Below are 19344 nucleotides of genomic sequence, written 5' to 3'. Positions count from 1 at the left end.
AGAACACAACTCCTAAGTCAAAGTTACATTTATTCAAAGAATTGTTGTGCAGTTGTATGTGAAAAGCAGAGGCAAATCAGAAAAGGATAGTTGAAGCTGGTGGTTTTACTTCCTTGCTGATGCTTCTTAGAAGCTTTGATGATGAAACTGTTTGAAGAGTGGCAGCTGGTGCCATTGCGAATCTTGCAATGAATGGTGAGTGCTCAATGATCTATTCTTCTTTCTTAGAGTGCAAGGGCTTTTTCTGTAGTTTGAATGTTATTACTTTTGGGTTGAGAAGTATCTGTTTGACTTTAAAAATATTGGTTTTTAACGTTGCTTCCTCTCTGGATTTGTAGAAGCCAATCAAGAAATTATAATGCAGGAAGGTGGGATTAGTTTGTTAGCTACGACAGCTGCTGAAGCTGATGATGTTCAAACCCTACGCATGGTTGCTGGAGCTATTGCTAATTTATGCGGCAATGGTATATTGCGTTGTCTTTTCTTTACTTGTTTCATTATTAGAGCCTTTACCTTTTCTTTTGGTTATTCATTTCTTTTCTCCGATGGTCTTAAAAGAAAATACGTATAACTATCTGTAGTAATCGGGCATAAATGGCTTCATTGGCTTATTAGTGCATAATAAAAGTCCTTTTAAAATCTTTGAGGAAGACTCTTCTTTTCTATTTAGTTCCCGGGTTTATTATATACAATATATTTAAACTTTTTTACACTAGTCCCTGGAAACATGTCCATTTTCCAATTCTATGCTTCAGAGTAAGGGTTTTCTGTTGTTTGTTCTTCATTTTGTCTATGTTTGCTCTACATTTTTTCCCTAAATTTGAATATTTAAATCCTGCTTTGTTATTATTTTGTTAATATCCTCAGATAAGCTACAAATGAAGCTAAGGTCTGAAGGTGGTATTAAGGCGTTGCTAGAAATTGTGAGGTGCGGGCATCCTGATGTTCTTTCCCAAGTGGCACGTGGAATTGCTAACTTTGTAAAATGTGAATCACGAGCATGTACTCAAGGTAAGAGCATTTGTCAGAAATATTCCATGAATAGTTCCCTCAGTATTATGGTGGAATGTCCGATTTAAGATTTTTACGTTTTTGGTGTAATGTCAATATGCTGACCTACTATAGGGATAAAGAATGGAAGATCTTTCTTGATAGAAGATGGTGCACTTCCATGGATTGTACAAAATGCTAATGACGAGGCTGTACCAATCCGGCGCCACATTGAGCTTGCACTCTGTCACTGAGCACAACATGGTAGGTGAATTTGTATGATCCTAGATAACATCTTTATGTCTTAGACTTTCTACTTATATACATTGGGTATTTATATCACATAGGTGAATGCCAAGGACATGATTAGTGGAGGTGCCCTCTGGGGAAAGATTTTTCAGTGTGAACCATCACACGAAGTGGTACACCATGTGTCCCTATGTAAATGGTGGGTTATGTGGTTTAAAAGGTTAATAACTTAAAAATTAAAATTTTCCACCACTTGCATAAAAACAAGTGGTGTACCATCCGTGTTCCCATCACAACTAAAAATTTCTCCCCTTTAGGAGCTAGTTAGAATTTCCCGAGACTGTTCACGAGAGGATATAAGGAGTCTTGCTCATCGAACTTTGAATTCAAGCTCGACTTTCCATGCTGAAATGCGACGGTTACAGATAGACTACTGATTAGCAAGCAGTGTGATGGGGCTGCTCTGAATATATCTTATTGACTCTCCAGTCAATGAGAGAGGTGCACACAAATTCGTGATGCTTCTGTATATGCTTGGTCAAGAATTGAGTTTGGGAGGACGAAGCAGCAATCCGGAAAGCTAAGATTGCAGCCCAGTTATTGGCCCAAGACTATAAGATGAGTATGATTTTATGGGCCTTACAGATGTCCGGCTTTCAAATCCCGATGCCATCACCTGATCTTGCTCTACCTTCGACCTCCCAACCACTTTGCCTAGTCGATACCTAACAGCCTGATGCATTAAGCCTAGAAGACTACTTGTTGTAGTTTTTTCTTTTATGTTCAAACATCTTGTATATACATTTTCATATATTTTATAAGGTAAAAGACTGTTTACCACCCTCATGTTTCGTGGTTTTCAACATTTAGTACATCAAGTTTTTTTCGTCCCAGAGTCATACCTAAAGTGTAAATTTTGGGACAATCTCATACATCTGTTAGTCAAACTGTTAGTTCTCCCGTTAAGTGATGACGTGACGCTCTGATTGGACGCCACGTGTCATTAAAAAATAAAAAAAATATTAAAACAATATTTAAATAAATATTTAAATAATAAAATATTAAAATAATAATAATAAAAAAAAATTTCTTCTTCTCTTCTTCTTCTTCTTCTTCTTCTTCTGGGTTCGGTTATTTTTTTTTTTTTTTTTTTCCTTCTTCCTTCTCCTTCCTCCTCCTTCTTCTTCTCCTTCTTCTTCTTCTTCTGGGTTCGATTTCTCTTGTTTTTTTTTTTTCTTCTTCTTCTTCTTCTTCTTCTTCTTCCTCCTCTTTCTCCTTCTTCTTCCTTCTCTTTCCTCCTCCTTCTTCTTCTCCTTCTTCTTCTTCTGGGTTCGGTTTCTCTTCTTTTTTTTTTTTTTTTTTTTTTCCTCCTTCTTCTTCCTTCTCCTTCCTCCTCCTTCTTCTTCTCCTTCTTCTTCCTTCTTCTTCCTCTTCTTTTCTGGGTTCGGTTTTTTTTTTTTTTTTTTTTTTTTTTTCTGTTTTTTTCCTTCTCCTCCTTCCTTCTTAAGAAGGAAGAAGAAGGAGAAGAAGAATGAGGAGGAAGGAGAAGGAAGAAGAGGAAGGAGAAGGAAGAAGAAGGAGAAGGAGGAGGAAGAAGAAAAAAAAAAAAGAAAAAAAAAGAAAAGAGAGAACCGAACCCAGAAGAAGAAGAAGAAGAAGAAGAAAAAAAAAAAAGAAGAAGAAGAAGAGAAGAAGGAAAACAAAAAAATTTTTATTATTTTTTTATTTAAATATTTTTTAATATTATTTTTATTTAAATAAAATTTTTATTTTTTTAATGACACGTGGCGTCCAATCAGGGCGCCACGTCATCACTTAACGGGAGAACTAACAGTTTGACTAACAGATGTATGAGACTGTCCCAAAATTTACACTTTAGGTTTGACTCTGGGACAAAAAAAACTTGATGTACTAAATGTTGAAAACCACGAAACATGAGGGTGGTAAACAGTCTTTTACCCTATTTTATAATTAAATACTTTTTCTTGGTTTATTAATTATTGTTTAGAATTTAATTACAATATTTATTAAAAATTAAATAAAAAATATTTTTGCCAAAAAAAAAAACAAGGGTTTGCAAGAAGAAGTAACATGCGTCGCGCAAAGTGTCTTTGCGCGACACATGTCCTTCCGTCGCACAAAACTCCTTTGAGCGACGCATGTCCCTCTGTCGCGCAAAGTGTCTTTGCGTGATAGATAACCTACGTTACGCAAAGAAGTTTTGCATGACGGAGGGACATGCGTCGCACGCACAAAGACACTTTGCGCGACGCAGGTTACTTCTTCATCGCGCAAACCTTGCTTTCATTGCCTTGGCGCGCGACGAAGGTTTTGTTGGGCTAATTTTCAAGCAACGTTTTTTGACTTTGCGCGACGAAGGTACCTATGTTGCAGAAACTATTTTTTGTACTAGTTAAAGGTGTTGGAGAGTAGAACCTCGAGGGAGGGCTTGAATCTCCTCTATCATGAATCGAAAAGTTGGGTCGTCCTTTAGAAGTCTGCAAAAATTTAGTAGATCCTTGTGTCGTAAAAGATCTCACATCTCCAGAAATTCGCTAACCATCTTTTCCATGTCCTCATTTTTTTATCATAGTAATTAAAATGACCTTTATTTAGTTTGATGTCCAAGTGGGGGTTAGAGGCAGAATGAAACCACAAAACACATAATCTTCTAATCGAAATGGATCTCATATATAAAGTGCACACTCTCTATTAGGGAGGGCATTATTTTTGGGTATTTAAATAATATATTAAAAAAATATTCTAATGAACATGAATATAGTCTTTTAGGTTCGACGGAAAACGAAAAAAAAGTCTTCAGTATGTCATTTTATTCCATGCATGTTTGTATTCATTCCGATATTATTCCAATAAAAGAACACATGCATGTTCTTAAGACGACTATAATATGTGTACATCTCTAGAAGAGTTTTCTTTGAAATACTTTAGGAATGTGATATCTCAAATTTTTAGAGTGAAATCAATGTAATAATTATACTAAAATAAAGAAAGAATAATGCAAAACTCCAAAGGGAAGCTGACCTTGTTGAATGAGGTCAGCAATGTAAGACAATGACCAGGTGCCACCAGCGCTGATGGCCTGCTGAGCCATCACGGGAATCCCCATCTCCTCCGCCACGTCGATTGCAAAGCTCATACGATCGTATCTGTTATCAATACAACCCAAAGAAGGAGGACGGCTAATAGTAGTAGAGTCACAGGACTCGTCGTCGTAGTTTCTGCTTTTGGTTAGGGAGATAAGCAGGTCACGCAAAAGCGTCTTCGTTACGGATCTGAGTGACGAAATCATGCTGATGTGGATTAAGGGGTTACCGATGCGTGGATCAGTGGGAGGCTGTCCGGGAGTGACCGGAAGTGGAGAGTTGGAAAGCGGGCGGAGAGGGCATGGAGTTGGGGGAGGCGGCGGTGGGGTGTTTTCCGTGCTGAGGAAGGTGACATGGATACCTGCATGGCAAAGCAGTTGTTCGAAGTTTAGCATTGGGGTGACGCGACCTTGTGCTGGGAGCGGTAACAAGAGTGTGTGTTTGCTCCATCTTCTTCATTGTATCTCGATCTTGATGGATGGGATATAAAGTTTTCTTCTGCAAGGATTGATCAGATGCATGGCTTTTTATACGATAAAAAAGGTTGTCACGTTAATTATAAACCTTAGATTGTGTTATTATTGTAATCACCTTTGGGGAAAGCAGTGCATTAATATTAATAATAGTAACACAATGCCAGATTTACTTTACTCAAATCTGTATGCATTGATTTCGTGATTTTGTAAAAATATACCTTATTTATTTGTCAATCCTTCTCACGCCCACATATTTCTGCCTTTTTATAAAAAAATAAATGTTAAAGATCGACAATTGTGACATACTTACCGTTACTCTTTTATTGGCGACCCCACTATATATATGATTGCCAATCCTTTCTCGAGTTATAATTGAGAAGTCATTCCAACCTCATATGTGTATACATATAGACACAGTCACACAGTGCATGTACGGATGCAGATGGAGATGGAACGATCTGAATCTGCAGCACACGTATTATTGTTGCCGTTCCCAGCACAAGGCCATATCACTCCGATGCTGAGCTTTGCGCAGCTGCTATGCCATGCTGGCATCCATGTCACCTTCCTCAATACAGAACACAACCACCGTCTCCTCACCCACCGCCATGCCCTCTCCGCCCGCTTCCCAACCCTCCACTTCGAGTCTCTACCCGATGGCGTTCCACCAGACTGCCCCCGCTCCATTCCCCCCTTAATCGACATGGTCTCGTCGCTCAGGTCCGTAACCAAGCCACTTCTGGGTGATCTGCTCATAACCCTAACCAAAAAGGACGAAGAGTCGTACGGCTTCACCACCACTCGCCGTCCTCCTTTGAGTTGCGTCATAATGGATGAGATTATGTGTTTCGCAATTGATGTGGCAGAGAAGGTCGGCGTTCCCGTCATGGCTATCACCATCATCGGCGGTTGTGGCTTCTGGTCTTACTCCTGCATTCCAAATCTCATCCAACAAGGCCACATCCCCTTCACAGGTCACACACCCTCATTCTTCTCTCGTTTCTTTTCCAAATTTCTTTTTACTTCAATTAAATTTTAAGAAAATTATTTTTTAATCCTTGTATTAGTTTTTGAATAAAACCTTGTCTAAAATAAAAAATTCATTTTAATCCTTGGCATTTAATTGTAATAATAATTATTGAGTTTCTTGTATGTAGGTTATATATTGATTCCCATAAATAATAAAAATGTTATTTATCATTGTTCCCACAAAAAGAAAAGTCATATATTATCATATATTTTTCATTGTGCATGAATTTCTCCATATATATGTGTTTGGGCCCAAAATAGCAGTTTGGGCCGAGGGAAGAATCACTCTCGGCCCGGGAAGCCGTACGGCGAAAGGGTCATGGAGCGTTCAGCTCATGGGCTTCCAAGCCTAGGTCGGTTTAAATCAGAATGCAAGTCGAGTCCTAGTACAATAGGGACTCTCGACAAGATCAATAAACTAGAAAGCGAATCCGGCTCAGTTAAGGACTAGATTCGTAGTCCTAGCAGAGATAGGACTGATCGAGGTAATGTTAATCCGGAGAAGGAAACCTAGTTCGAATAGGATTGGAACTCGGGCTCGGTGTTCTGCTACTATAAATACAAGACATTCAGCAACGGAAGAAGCCCACAAAATCAACGCAAAATTGCCCTGCGCAAACTCTCACAACTTGTGATTTTTCTTTTTCCTTTTTCGCTGACACATCTTCCGTTGGCATCAACAGCACTGTGGAAGCAACCGGTGATATCTTAAGTCGACATAGATAGCTTTGTCACCGTAGAGTCAGTTGGTCTCGCAGTATCTTCCGTTGGCATCAACAGCACTGCGGCGAGAACGATTGATTACCTATCCAAGTCTCGGTCGAGAAGGGTTTCTAAATCCTTATTGGTCGAGGTCATCTCATCAGCCTTCTCGGCGAAGTGAGGTGTTACAGTTATTACATTCGGCACATTGAAAGCCGAATTTGATATTGAACTTCGTAAGATTAGCAGCCTTGTCTTCAGGCTCTAGAACCCAAGAGGCCGAGAATTGTTCCTTCCTCGGCCGCAATCGCAAGACACAGAAGTCAGCAGCGCGCTCAACGCAACATCAACAAATTTACTCTTCGGCCGAGCTCGGCCGACGAGTTGGCACGCCCCGCATTCACCGAAGGACGTAGTTAGCTCATTAATTACTCGGTTAGGCGGTCCTTCCCGCCTGACTCGAAGTCTCTAGCAAGCTCGGAAGCAATGGCCGACCGACGTTTTGCTAGTTCGGCCATCTGACGGTCGAGCTCGGCTAACGCGTCTCCTTTTGCCCGTAGATCGTCAATCTTCGGACGGAGGGTGTCTTGAACGGCCGTGGCGGCTTGCAGGTCTTGTTCGGCCTTTAGAGCGGTCTGGAAGATACTAAATGTCTCCCGAACGCGCTCCAAGGCAGATGATGCCCGAACAATGACATCTCCGCTCAGGCGACCGTCGGCCGCAAGGTCGTTCAGACACACGCCGAGCAGATCAAGACCGTTGCGCTCAAGTACTTGCGATGATGAGAGCGACATGACTTCTCGCAGCTGGGTTAGGGCGCTGGGATCGGCAGCTTCGGTCGTAGCGGCCGAAGGACCAGACTCTGCAGTAGTACTGGAGAGGAGGGCTTTGAATTCGACCTCCCAGGAAGCCTGCACATACAAATTAGGTTAAGTTTAAAGAAGTCATGACAGGAGTAGCAAAAAGGTTTCGTTTTTTTAACCTGCCGAGAGGAGACCTCGGCCATGTCTCTAGGATCGTTGGTCGAACCTAAAGAACTCAATGGCCGAGCCCAGTGTTTCAGGTTGCTTCTCAATTCACGCGGCCAATGGAGGTTATCTACGTTTGATGGCCACCGAGGCGGCCACGAAATATAGATAACGCCCTTCGGCGCATAGAATTCTCGGTGAAAAGAATGTACAGGCACCTGACATTTATTATTTTCTTCGTTTAGAATTCTAAAGAAAAAAAGCAATCAAGGAAAGATGATCGAAGGTGCTTACAAAGGCTGAGGTAGCCTCCTGTGGAGGAATGTGGAAGCCCTGGTCTTGAGGATGAACGGGCGATTCCGCTGTCGCCTCAGGTTCCTCGAGCGGGCGTTTGCCACGGTCGGCTGCAGATGGGCCGACCGGAATAGCCGTTTCGGAGGAGGCAGGGACATCCTGATCCTGGGAAGGAGCGAGGGGTTCAGCCACCGCCGTCGGCTCCTCGACTGGGCGCTTGCCACGATCAGCCGTGGAGGGGCCGGCTCGAACCACCATCTCTAACCTTGGGGGAGGTTGCCGACGAGAGAGAGGGCGATCTGCCAGCGGTACCTCGTCGCTCCCCTCACTCTCTTCCAGGATGAAGACCGAGGGTTTTGGATTTTCAAGGGCTGCTCCCTTGGTCGCAGAGACCACCTTTTTTGGAATAGGTGCCTCCTCGACGGAAGGAGGCACAACTGGTGTACCAGCCCTAGAGACAGGTCGCGGTCAAACTGTCTCTGCGGCCGGGGTGGGCTGTTTCTCGACCAAGGGTTGAACCACGGCGGGAGAAGGGGAAACACTGGGAGTTGTCGCCCCTGTAGTTTGACTGGAGATGACATGGATCTCCCGTGCGCCCTTCTTTGCCAGTTGTTTTACCCGCTTGGCAGGCGGCGGAGGTTCGACGGCCGGCTCGGCCTCTTGGCGAGGTCGTTTGGTTGGCACGGCCCGAACAGCAGTTTTAACCCTTTTAACCAGGGCCGATTTTTTCTCGACCGTGGCCGCGGCAACAGCTTCCGTTTTTCTCGAAGGCCGATTACCTGAGAAGATAAGAACAATTCAGTAAGGCAAATCAATATGCAAGGTTGGAAGGAACCGGTGATAAATGAAAAATTACCTTGAGTTTGGGGAACCGAGGCCCTCTTAGGACGGTCACCAAAGAGTTTGTTTAGCACCTCTTCGACCGGAGCACCAAAGAACTCCTGGGTGTAATTCTCCCACCATTCACCGAAGGTGTCAGTGCAATGGGTTTCGGGGGTGGTCGGTCGAAGACGGAATTTTTGACAACGCTCTTGGAACTCCCTCACAGTCGTGTTACATTCCTTCTCCGAGGAACGAGGTTCACGTCCACGGTTTAGGACTGATCGGGAGGAGAGAAGGGGGACGGGGCAGCCCTGAAGATAGCCGAGTTGTCGGGCAAGGAAGTTCGGATGATATACTTCCCAACCCGACCGTTTCCCATCACAGCCGAGAGGGAGGTCGCGAACAAGCACAAACGACCCCCAGGTCTGACGAAGATCGGCGTCCTCCTCTGCGCCCCATGTAGAGGTAGGCAGCCTGATGAAGGAAGGATAGTCTCGACGACGGCATATCAGGAACTCGTCGTTGGAGAAGTCGTCGAGAGCGAAGAGGTACCGAAATACCTCTTCGGCTTGATGGGGAGGTATCGGTCGAGAGGCCAGCTGAGGTCCAAGCGCCTCCGTTGGTGTGAAGTCAGCTATGGCCGGCCGAAGGGAGGCAAAGTACACCTGTAACCAGAGCTGGAAGACCGAGAGGGGACTATTCTGGTGTGGGTCGACCTTGTGGAGGGTTGCTTCGGCCAGGCAACGGAAGAGTTGGGCAAGAATGTTGGAACTCAATGCCAGGACGTGACCACTAGCCAGGGCTTCGGCCACCGGCATGTTCTCGACCAAACACTTGTTTGACTTGGTACAACAAATATATTTGTTGTACCAATAGAAGAGGAAGGCTTTATGCTCTCCTTCTCGCAGATCCTCTTCTCCTCGGCCGGCGAAGTGAAGATAGAGGGTGTTGTAATTACAGAAGTTCTTGTGGAGCTTCTGAATGTCTTCCTTCGACGGGATGTGACCATCACGGCTCAGGGTTTCGAAGGCTCGACGGTCGAAAAGCGTATTCAGATCGATATTCGACGGGTGCCTAGAGAGGGTCGCGTCGACAGGGATCCCGGTTGCCGAAGTCCCCAGAATGGCGGAGATATCCAAGACGGTGGGACCAATGGGACCAAGAGGAAGAACCATTGTGTTGGTGGCCGAGCACCAGAAGCACAGAGCGGCTAGGAGAAGCTCCTTGTCGAGGACGACATCCATGGACGAGAGGAGGATGGCGTCGTAGATGCCGAGGGCCTTCCATTGATCGCCGAAGAGCCGTTCCATTCGAACGACCCAGGCTGCCCAGGTTGTGGTCGTCGAAGGCCAGGAGCCCTGGGGTTTCGCCGCATCCCATCGCGACCATTCAAACCCTTGAAACAAGGGTGTTAGGCAGTGCTCCTGGAGAAGGCCGGTGATGGTCGGCGGTATTGCAGCCTTGAAGAGAGGACCCAGGATCTGGTGCTGAGTGCTCATGTCGTTTTCAAACCGTATAGTCTTGATCGAGCTCCGATCAAGAATCTTCTGATGCTGGTCACATTCCTTGGAAAGCTTGGAGATGAAGGATGCCATTATAAGAAAGAATCACGGCGTAAAAGGATTTTCTGGGTTGGGGATTTAAGACGAAGACTTGGAATGGAGAAATGCACTGGAAAGCAATGGCAGAGGATTTCAGGAAGTTTGAGAGCGTAAAGTACAAATGAGGGAATTTCGGTATTTATAGAGTTGTGGGGGGAAGAGCAATCGTTCGAAATTCAAAACAAAGGGCAAAATAGACCAAATGAATCGTGGATCATGATGAACATTTGGGAAACGCAGGGGAGAAGACCGAAGGTTTCAGATGTCGGAGGCGCACGATCGCGTGTGACGGCGAAATTAATGACGAAAGACGGATCGACGCCTGCATGATGACAAGTGGGCTCACGGACTGAGGTAGTGGCTCGCGGATTGAGATAGTGGTCATAATGGCAAGACGGTTTGGGCAGGCGCACGCTTCAGACGTCATTATTGGGGATTGGCCATGTTAAAGGATGCCACGTGGCGAGTGGTTTAGCAGGATCAAGATCGTGCGATCGTGTTCAATAAATGCACCTCGGAACTCGGGTATTAGGACTCTGAGTGGTAGATTCGCTTCTTCAAGGCCGAAACTCGGCCGAAGGTTTCAGGCCGAGGACCTCAGAAGCGAGGGGGCAATGTTTGGGCCCAAAATAGCAGTTTGGGCCGAGGGAAGAATCACTCTCGGCCCGGGAAGCCGTACGGCGAAAGGGTCATGGAGCGTTCAGCTCATGGGCTTCCAAGCCTAGGTCGGTTTAAATCAGAATGCAAGTCGAGTCCTAGTACAATAGGGACTCTCGACAAGATCAATAAACTAGAAAGCGAATCCGGCTCAGTTAAGGACTAGATTCGTAGTCCTAGCAGAGATAGGACTGATCGAGGTAATGTTAATCCGGAGAAGGAAACCTAGTTCGAATAGGATTGGAACTCGGGCTCGGTGTTCTGCTACTATAAATACAAGACATTCAGCAACGGAAGAAGCCCACAAAATCAACGCAAAATTGCCCTGCGCAAACTCTCACAACTTGTGATTTTTCTTTTTCCTTTTTCGCTGACACATCTTCCGTTGGCATCAACAGCACTGTGGAAGCAACCGGTGATATCTTAAGTCGGCATAGATAGCTCTGTCACCGTAGAGTCAGTTGGTCTCGCAGTATCTTCCGTTGGCATCAACAGCACTGCGGCGAGAACGATTGATTACCTATCCAAGTCTCGGTCGAGAAGGGTTTCTAAATCCTTATTGGTCGAGGTCATCTCATCAGCCTTCTCGGCGAAGTGAGGTGTTACAGTTATTACATTCGGCACATTGAAAGCCGAATTTGATATTGAACTTCGTAAGATTAGCAGCCTTGTCTTCAGGCTCTAGAACCCAAGAGGCCGAGAATTGTTCCTTCCTCGGCCGCAATCGCAAGACACAGAAGTCAGCAGCGCGCTCAACGCAACATCAACAAATTTACTCCTCGACCGAGCTCGGCCGATGAGTTGGCACGCCCCGCATTCACCGAAGGACGTAGTTAGCTCATTAATTACTCGGCCTGCGCGCCACGTAGGCTTTGTAGTTTCTAGGGTCAACAATATGTATATGCATATTACGTACATATGTATGTTTAGATACTATAGTTACATACCGACACATTTGTATAGATACATTCATACCGAAACTTACGTACCGATACTTCTGTACCTATTAGTAAAATAAGGTACCTAAAACTATGCACCGATACATTCGTACCGAAACTTATGTACCAATATTTCCGTACCTATGAATAAAATAAGGTAATGAAAGTTATGCATAAATTGCTTTTGTTTTGTTGTTGATTTTTTTAATAATAATAATTTGAATTTTGAATGAATTTGTATCTATTAATATAATTGAAGCACAAAAAAAAAACATTAATTATGAATAGGTAAAGAATTTTGAATGGTAAGTTTGTAAATAATAATAATGTGTTATAATTACTTATATATGGTAAGTTTTAAAAATAAGGACTTATAGTAGATTTTAAAAACCATTCAGGTTAAAATCTAAAAACAATCTTATTAAAGCCCTAAAATCTAAAAACCCCTTAAATTTTTGCTGGAGTTGGACATCGTGATGCCACGTGTCAAAACGATAAGACCATCTCTAACCCTTGGGTTAAAAGCTAATTTGTTTTTTTGGATAAAAATTTAGGTTTTAACTCAGAAACATGTTTTATGCTCCAACCTTTTTGGGTTCAATTTTTAGTCCGACATCATTAAAGAATGAGTTTAGGATTCTTAAAGTAACTTTTAAAAAATAATAATTATGTAGACTACCTTAATTTAATTTTATGAACATTTTAACCTCAAAATATTTAGATTCCGATAAATATTGAAAAATTACTAAGCTGACACCATGAAACTCGTGGAATACTGAAAAAAAAATATGAAACACATACAACAGATTCTTTTAATTACTTTAGCTATTGAATTTAAATTTGGACCATTAGATTTTTTTTTACTGTTGGATTTGTTCATATTAGATCTTAGCTGTTGGATTAAATGAATTTATAAATATAAACTAAAAAAAATACACATATATGATGAGCCAATCCCACCAACCCAAGAGAATCTTGGCCTAAATTTGCCCTAGAAATGAGTTATGGGTTAAAACTCATATTTTCCCCAAAGGTTGGAGCAAGTTGGGGTCAATTTAAAACATAAAATTTGAGTTTTACTCCAAAGGTTGGAGTAGGTCTAAGGGTTTTAAGGGTACGTAACCCTAAAAAAAATCAGCATCGATAATGATATATATGTAGTGCTAGCTACATGTCTACAATAATGAGCAATGTTACACTTACTATATTTTGTATACCACATTTGTATCACCTTTCTAATAGAGATAGAGCCCATTAACATGTAAATATCATGTAAATGTCATCTCTATTAGAAAAGTAGTACAAATAGAAGATGTTTAGAGTAGCAGTTTTGATATCATATGACATGATTATTATCCATTTAGTGGGATGAAGAGTTCAAACCTCTTTTATAATAGTCGTTAATCAAAATATAAAGTACTATATTGCTGCTTGACGACAAAATCTTGCAATTCTTTGTTCTTTATTTTTACGATATGTCAATTGAGAGTTAGGCAAGTGAGAATCAAAGAGTGGCTAATAAAATTAGGAAGACAAATTGTGTATTTTACTTGCTTCATTTCGTCAAAGATTAAAATTTGATGAATTGTCTCATTAACAAAACAAAGAAAATATATGTCGGGTCTTGCAATATTTATAAACATTTACATACATCAAATGGAATGATGATCTTCTTTGGATTCTCTTTGTGAGGATTTCGATGATTCATAAATCATGTCCGTTTATCGTACATCGTGTTGTCAAAAATCATTTTAAATTTTTTTATTTAAAATTGAATACAAATAGTAACTGATGAAAACTGACCATACGATGTACGATGAATGGACACGATTTATGGATCCTTAGGATCCTCACAAAAAGGATCCGAAGAGGATCCTTGTTCCATCAAATGAACTTATTTTGTTGTGACTAGTAGCATTTTTTTTATAGGGAACTTTAACAAAAAAACTCCCGGTATTATTCACTTTAACAAAAAACCACATTTTTATACTAAAAAGTCAATCCTGGTACTATTCACTTTACCATTTATTTTGTCCTTATTTTTAAAACTCAAAGTTTTCAAGTTATTTTCATTAGTTTTTTTTTATTTTTTATATGGAGGCAGATTGGCTGCCCTCCCAATACCATACCCTTCACATCTCCTCCTTTTTGTGCGGTCACGGTTAAGACACTTCAATATTTTATATTCCTAATATTTTTTGTCTTATTATCTCAATAAAAAAAACCAATATAAAATATTGATGTGATTTAACCGTGACTGCACAACACAGAAGAAAATGGAAATGGTATACTAAAAGGAGGGCAGACAATCTACCTCCTTACTCCTTTTTATACCGAGAATATAAATAGGTCTCACATATACCGGTATACGTGGTACAATTCTTCCTGGCAATTTTATTTTATTTTATTTTTTCAAATGAAGTCTATTTCATATTTTTACTAGCGTGAGTAGTCATGCAAAATGTACTTCTAAGTTCTAACTTTGAAACAGATAAAGATATGGATAAGCAGAGTAGAGATATTCCCGGGATGGAAGGCCTTTTACGGCGTCGAGACCTACCAGGCTTTTGCAGATTTTCAATTGACCACCCAGTTACTAAAATTTTAATGGAAGAGACCAAAGCTATTACTCGTGCTTCTGTTTTAATAATCAATACCTTCGACGGCATCGAAGCCTCAATTCTCTCGCACATAGCCACACTTTTCCCCCAAGTTTACGCAATAGGTCCCGTCCACGCTCTTGTCAAATCTCGCGTTGGCGATGGCCTGTCATCCTCTGCCCCTTTGCGCCAAGAGGACCGTCGTTGCATGGCGTGGCTGGACTCTAAACAAGTGTGATCTGTTATATATGTTAGCTTTGGCAGCTTGGTGAAGCTGACACATGACCAATTGTTTGAATTTTGGCACGGCTTGGTCAGTTGCGGGAAACAATTTCTATGGATGGTGCGGTCAGATATGATTTCGGGGAAGAAAGGAGAACACGTGATTCCAACGGAGCTGAAGATGGGTACCAAAGAGAGGGGTCTTATAGTGGAGTGGGCCCCCCAAGAAGAGATCCTGGCTCACAAAGCTGTTGGAGGGTTTTTAACCCAATGCGGGTGGAACTCGATCCTTGAGGGCATTTGGGCGGGAGTGCCGATGCTTTGTTGGCCTCGGCTGGCGGAGCAGCTGGTGACTAGTAGATGGATTGGTGAGGTTTGGAGGATTGGAATTGATATGAAGGACACATGTGAGAGATCCATGGTGGAGAAGATGATAAGGAGATTGATGGAAGAAGGTGATGAAAGAGAGCAAATTTTGAGGTCGGTGGAAAGATTTTCTAAGTTAGCTAGGGGTGCTGTTACTGAAGGTGGGTCTTCATACAACAACCTGGCCAAACTTATTCAAGACTTGAGAAACCTCTGATGATGTATGATATAATATTAAAGGGAATGGCTAGGATGAAAGACTTTTATGGAACGAGTTCGATGTTATAACTCTCCAAATTACTAATATAATGTTGTGTAAGGGCTTGTTTGGTATTGATGTGCTTTAAAAAAAAAAAAACTGCTTATGCTATGCTGTGAGAATAAACAGCTGTAAAATAAAGTTGTTGAATATTTGGTAAACTTTTTTTATAAGTGTGGTTGTAACAAAAAAAATAATGTCTGAGTGTATGGTAAACTTTGATATAAAATTGTTGTGAATATGTTAAATGACTAAAAATAATATATTATTTAATGTGATATAATAATTGCCAAAGAGAACAATGCAAGGGCAAAATATTGTAATTTTGCAAAATACGCAGGGTATACATGCCATTTGAAAATTTCATTAAATGGGCATTGTTCATTATGCTTTGAAAAAATACACTATTATAAACATGGTAGACCTTGCTTCAACTTCATTTTCCATGCCCTTCTACTGTCATTGACAACAATTTAAAAAAAAAAACATTTTTTTTTTCTTTTACCAAACAAATTTGATATTCTAAATTTTTTTAATAAGCTATTGTTTTTAAAAGCACCATAACTCCAAACCAACCTTAAAACTCTTTTCATATGATTTTGTCTAAGTGTTGCTAATGCTCAAAATTTGTAAGTTAACAATCTTAACAAAATTAGCTCTTGGTGGGCTTCTAATTGAAACTGAAATGAAACGGACTTGGGATTTAAGTGGTTTACTCATCTGCGTTGGGCTGTATCCACAAGTGGAATCGAAACTGAAATGAAATGGACTTATGATTTAAGTGGTTCACCCCTTAGCACGGGAGTTGCATTTACTATGTTGCTTAGATTATATTGATTTCAAAGGTTACAAATAGCGCTCGGCATATCCTTCGACTCTACCCAAAAAAAGAATTATAGAGTGAGGTTACTTGAGTATTTGAGATGTATATCATTTTGTTATATTTTTGATATAAAACTTTTTCTCTAACATAGATGCACCTATTTTTTCATTTATTTATTTATTAGTAAAAAAATAAATATCATACATATTCTTCACCTTGTGAAGTAAATATGCCCTGAAAACTTTCTTAAAAGTTAAAACTCCATAATTGCTATTGGGATTTTGTTATCTTGGATAAGCATGGCTTTTGATAAAAGGTTGCCACATTATTATAACACAATCTATGGCTCATAACGACGTTACAACCTTTAAATTTACATAAATCAAAGATAGAATTACAGTGTCAGTTAACTTAATTGAGAATTTGAGATGAACATGGAGCAACAAAATCAACCACTACACGTACTAATGTTGCCATTACTGGTAAGGCCACGTCACTCTGATGCTCATCTTGGCACAGTTATTGTGCCACGTTGGCATCCACAACACCTTCCCCCACACCAAGCACATCCATCGTCGCCTCAACCAATGCTATCCCTTCTCTGCCCCCTTCCCAACCCTTCGCTTCGAGTCAATCCCTGATAGCCTCCGACGAATCATCCACGCACCATTCCCCCCATAATCGAGATTGTCTCGTCACTCAAACTCGTAACGAAGCCTCTTCTGTGTGACCTCCTGATCCCTAACCAAAAGAGCCGACGAGTCGTACAACCTTACTTGCCTCCTTTGAATTGTATGATAACAGATGGGAATATGCGTTTCGTGGTTGTGTGGCGAAGGAGGTGGGGATTCCTGTAAGGGTAATGTTAGGGAGACTAAATTTTTGAATTTAATTTTGTAAACCAAATGATATAGATGTTAATGATTGGATGATTATTTAAGTATTGATTAACGTGCCTATTTTTTATCGTTAACAAATAATTTGGTTTGCAAATTGGGTTTAAAAATTTAGACTCCCTAACATTATTCTTCCCGGCTATGCCAGTCCTTAGCGCGAGTGGCTTCTGGTCTGCTTTATGCGTTCCCGACCTCATTAAGCAAGGTCAGCTTCCATTTGCAGGTGAGCCCTATCATGCATGCATCGTCATGTGTCAATCAATTTGGAATCATACCATGCATGCATTGTTACGTGTCGACAGGGCCGGTCCAGGCCCAAGGCTACCAGATCCCAAAATTGGTAGGGAGCGTTTTGTTCACCATCACTTCGTCTTCCCGTCTTCGACTTGGACGCTTCGTAGCCTTGGTTCTTTAATATGTATTCCAATTCCAAGAATCAAATTCCATGTTTCAAGCCTAAAGCCTTTAATTTAATTAGAGGATTATAAATCATCAGTTCTTTAAGAACAAAGAATGTCTTCCAGATTTTTCAGAATTATATGCTTGTACCGTTGTTGTTCGAATTCCAGAATTTCAAAGGAATTCGAGTTCCAAAATTTCAGTTGGTCGACTCAGTCCAGTCCCCCTTTTCCTGGTTTTGCTTCCTGCTTCTTGCTTCGGAGTTCGGACCTTTGGTCCTTCTGCTACTTCGGTGCTTCCTGCTGCCAGCAGGACAGTTGGCAATCTGCTGAGGTTGATTGAGCCTTCGCATTGGCCCCCTGCCACTGCCAGAAGGCCCAGACAGACCACTGAGACCAGACCCACACGGGCCACACCCGTGGCCCTAGAGTGACACATTCTTGCCCAGATTAAAGAACCATTTTTTTTTGCTTCAGTTTTATCAATTTTTTGAAGTTGGTTTTGCTTTTTACAAATAATTTTAATCTTACATATTAGTTTTAAGGGTTAATCTTTGTTTGCTACTTTGAAATTTCGTGGTTTTCAACATTTGGTATATGAAGTTTTTTTCATCCCAGAGTCACAGCTCAAGTCTTAAATTTGGGACAGTTTCATACATCCGTTAAGTTTTCCGTTAGAAATTCTGTTAACTGATAACGTGGCGCACACGTGGACAATAACTGAGCGCCACGTGTCAATATGGGCCCAATTCAGTATTAAAAAAAAACACAAAAAAAAAAACCCAACCTTCCCTCAGCCCTCAGCCCTCGCACCATCTCCCTCCCTTCTTTCTTCTGCAAATCCCCGCACCTCACCCAAATCCCACCCCACCCAAATCCCATCTCCCTTATACTACCCCTCGAAAAATTCTGACTCGTTGGGAGGTGGCGGCAGGACGCGCACGAAGGCTGCGAAGGCCAAGTCGTGGTTGCTGGTGAGGAAGACGTGCTTCTGATTTGGTTTCCTAGAGGGTCAGGCCAGGCCAGGTCATTGATGTCGTACAGGACCTCCGCAAGTGTCTCAGCAAAGGGTCGGCCATTGATGATTGCTTCATGGGCCCTTCGAACCCTGGCAGCCGCCATGAGCTTAATGGCTTCTGTGATTTTCTGGGTATTTTTATGGAATCGATTCGGACTCAAAGCTTACACAGACCGTAGCGGGTTGTTGAAGATCGAGAACGGATAGGTTGGGGGTGAGATTTGGGGCAAAAGGGGTTTAGGGTTTTGGAGAAATGTGTTGGAAAATAAGGGTTTTGCAGATACCCATATGATTGAATTGGACATCGCCATTGAGTTCTGGTTTTGCAGAAATTATGCGAATTCAAAATCTCTGCAAAATACCCAATTGGATTGAAGCTTTACGAAAGCATCAAAATCTCTGCAATCTGATTCACCATTGGAGATAGAACCGGAACTGGGTATTTTCACGATGCAGAGCTCATATCCGTTCACAATCAAGCTATTGCAGAAAAAGGCTTGAGGTTTGGACTTGCAGGCGGCAGCGTTGGCCAACATCCATAAGTTCTGGCAGAAGCTGGTGACCTCGGCGAGGATCAGGAGGGAGATAATTGCGGCTGCGCTGTGCGAGGCGACACAGCGGCATGTAAGGAAGATGAAGAGTGGATAAGGACGACGACATGGGTGCTGTGGGTGAGGAGAACAGAGGCGTGGAATTGGAGAAGGGAGGGAAATGGGTGAGAGTTGCAGAAGAGAAAAGAGAGGGAGAGGGTGCAGGGGGTGAGTTACGAGTAGGATATATATATATATATATATATATATATATATATATATATATTTTGTGTTTTTGTATTTTTAAATTTTTTTAATATTGAATTGGGCCCATGTTGACATGTGGCACTCAGTTATTATCCACGTGGGCGCCACATCATCAGTTAACAGAATTTCCAACGG

At 41.8% G+C, this 19344-nt stretch overlaps 1 protein-coding gene and 1 pseudogene across 1 annotated transcript; both read left to right on the top strand.

Moving 5' to 3' along the window:
* Positions 1-60: 60 nt before the first annotated feature.
* On the top strand, positions 61-1401 carry LOC126617902 (kinesin-like protein KIN-UB). Its single transcript, XM_050285989.1, has 5 exons — positions 61-195; positions 339-464; positions 868-1011; positions 1126-1254; positions 1338-1401. Exons 1-4 carry the CDS (start codon positions 189-191, stop codon positions 1242-1244), a joined length of 396 nt encoding a protein of 131 aa, XP_050141946.1. The 5' UTR covers positions 61-188; the 3' UTR covers positions 1245-1254; positions 1338-1401.
* A 3810-nt stretch (positions 1402-5211) lies between these two features.
* On the top strand, positions 5212-15235 carry LOC126617881 (7-deoxyloganetic acid glucosyltransferase-like; annotated as a pseudogene).
* The last annotated feature ends 4109 nt before the right edge of the window (positions 15236-19344 follow it).

The sequence above is a fragment of the Malus sylvestris genome, chromosome 4, assembly GCF_916048215.2.
Source record: "Malus sylvestris chromosome 4, drMalSylv7.2, whole genome shotgun sequence".
Classification (NCBI taxonomy): Eukaryota; Viridiplantae; Streptophyta; class Magnoliopsida; order Rosales; family Rosaceae; genus Malus; species Malus sylvestris.
This window is presented reverse-complemented; position numbering and strand designations above follow the sequence as displayed.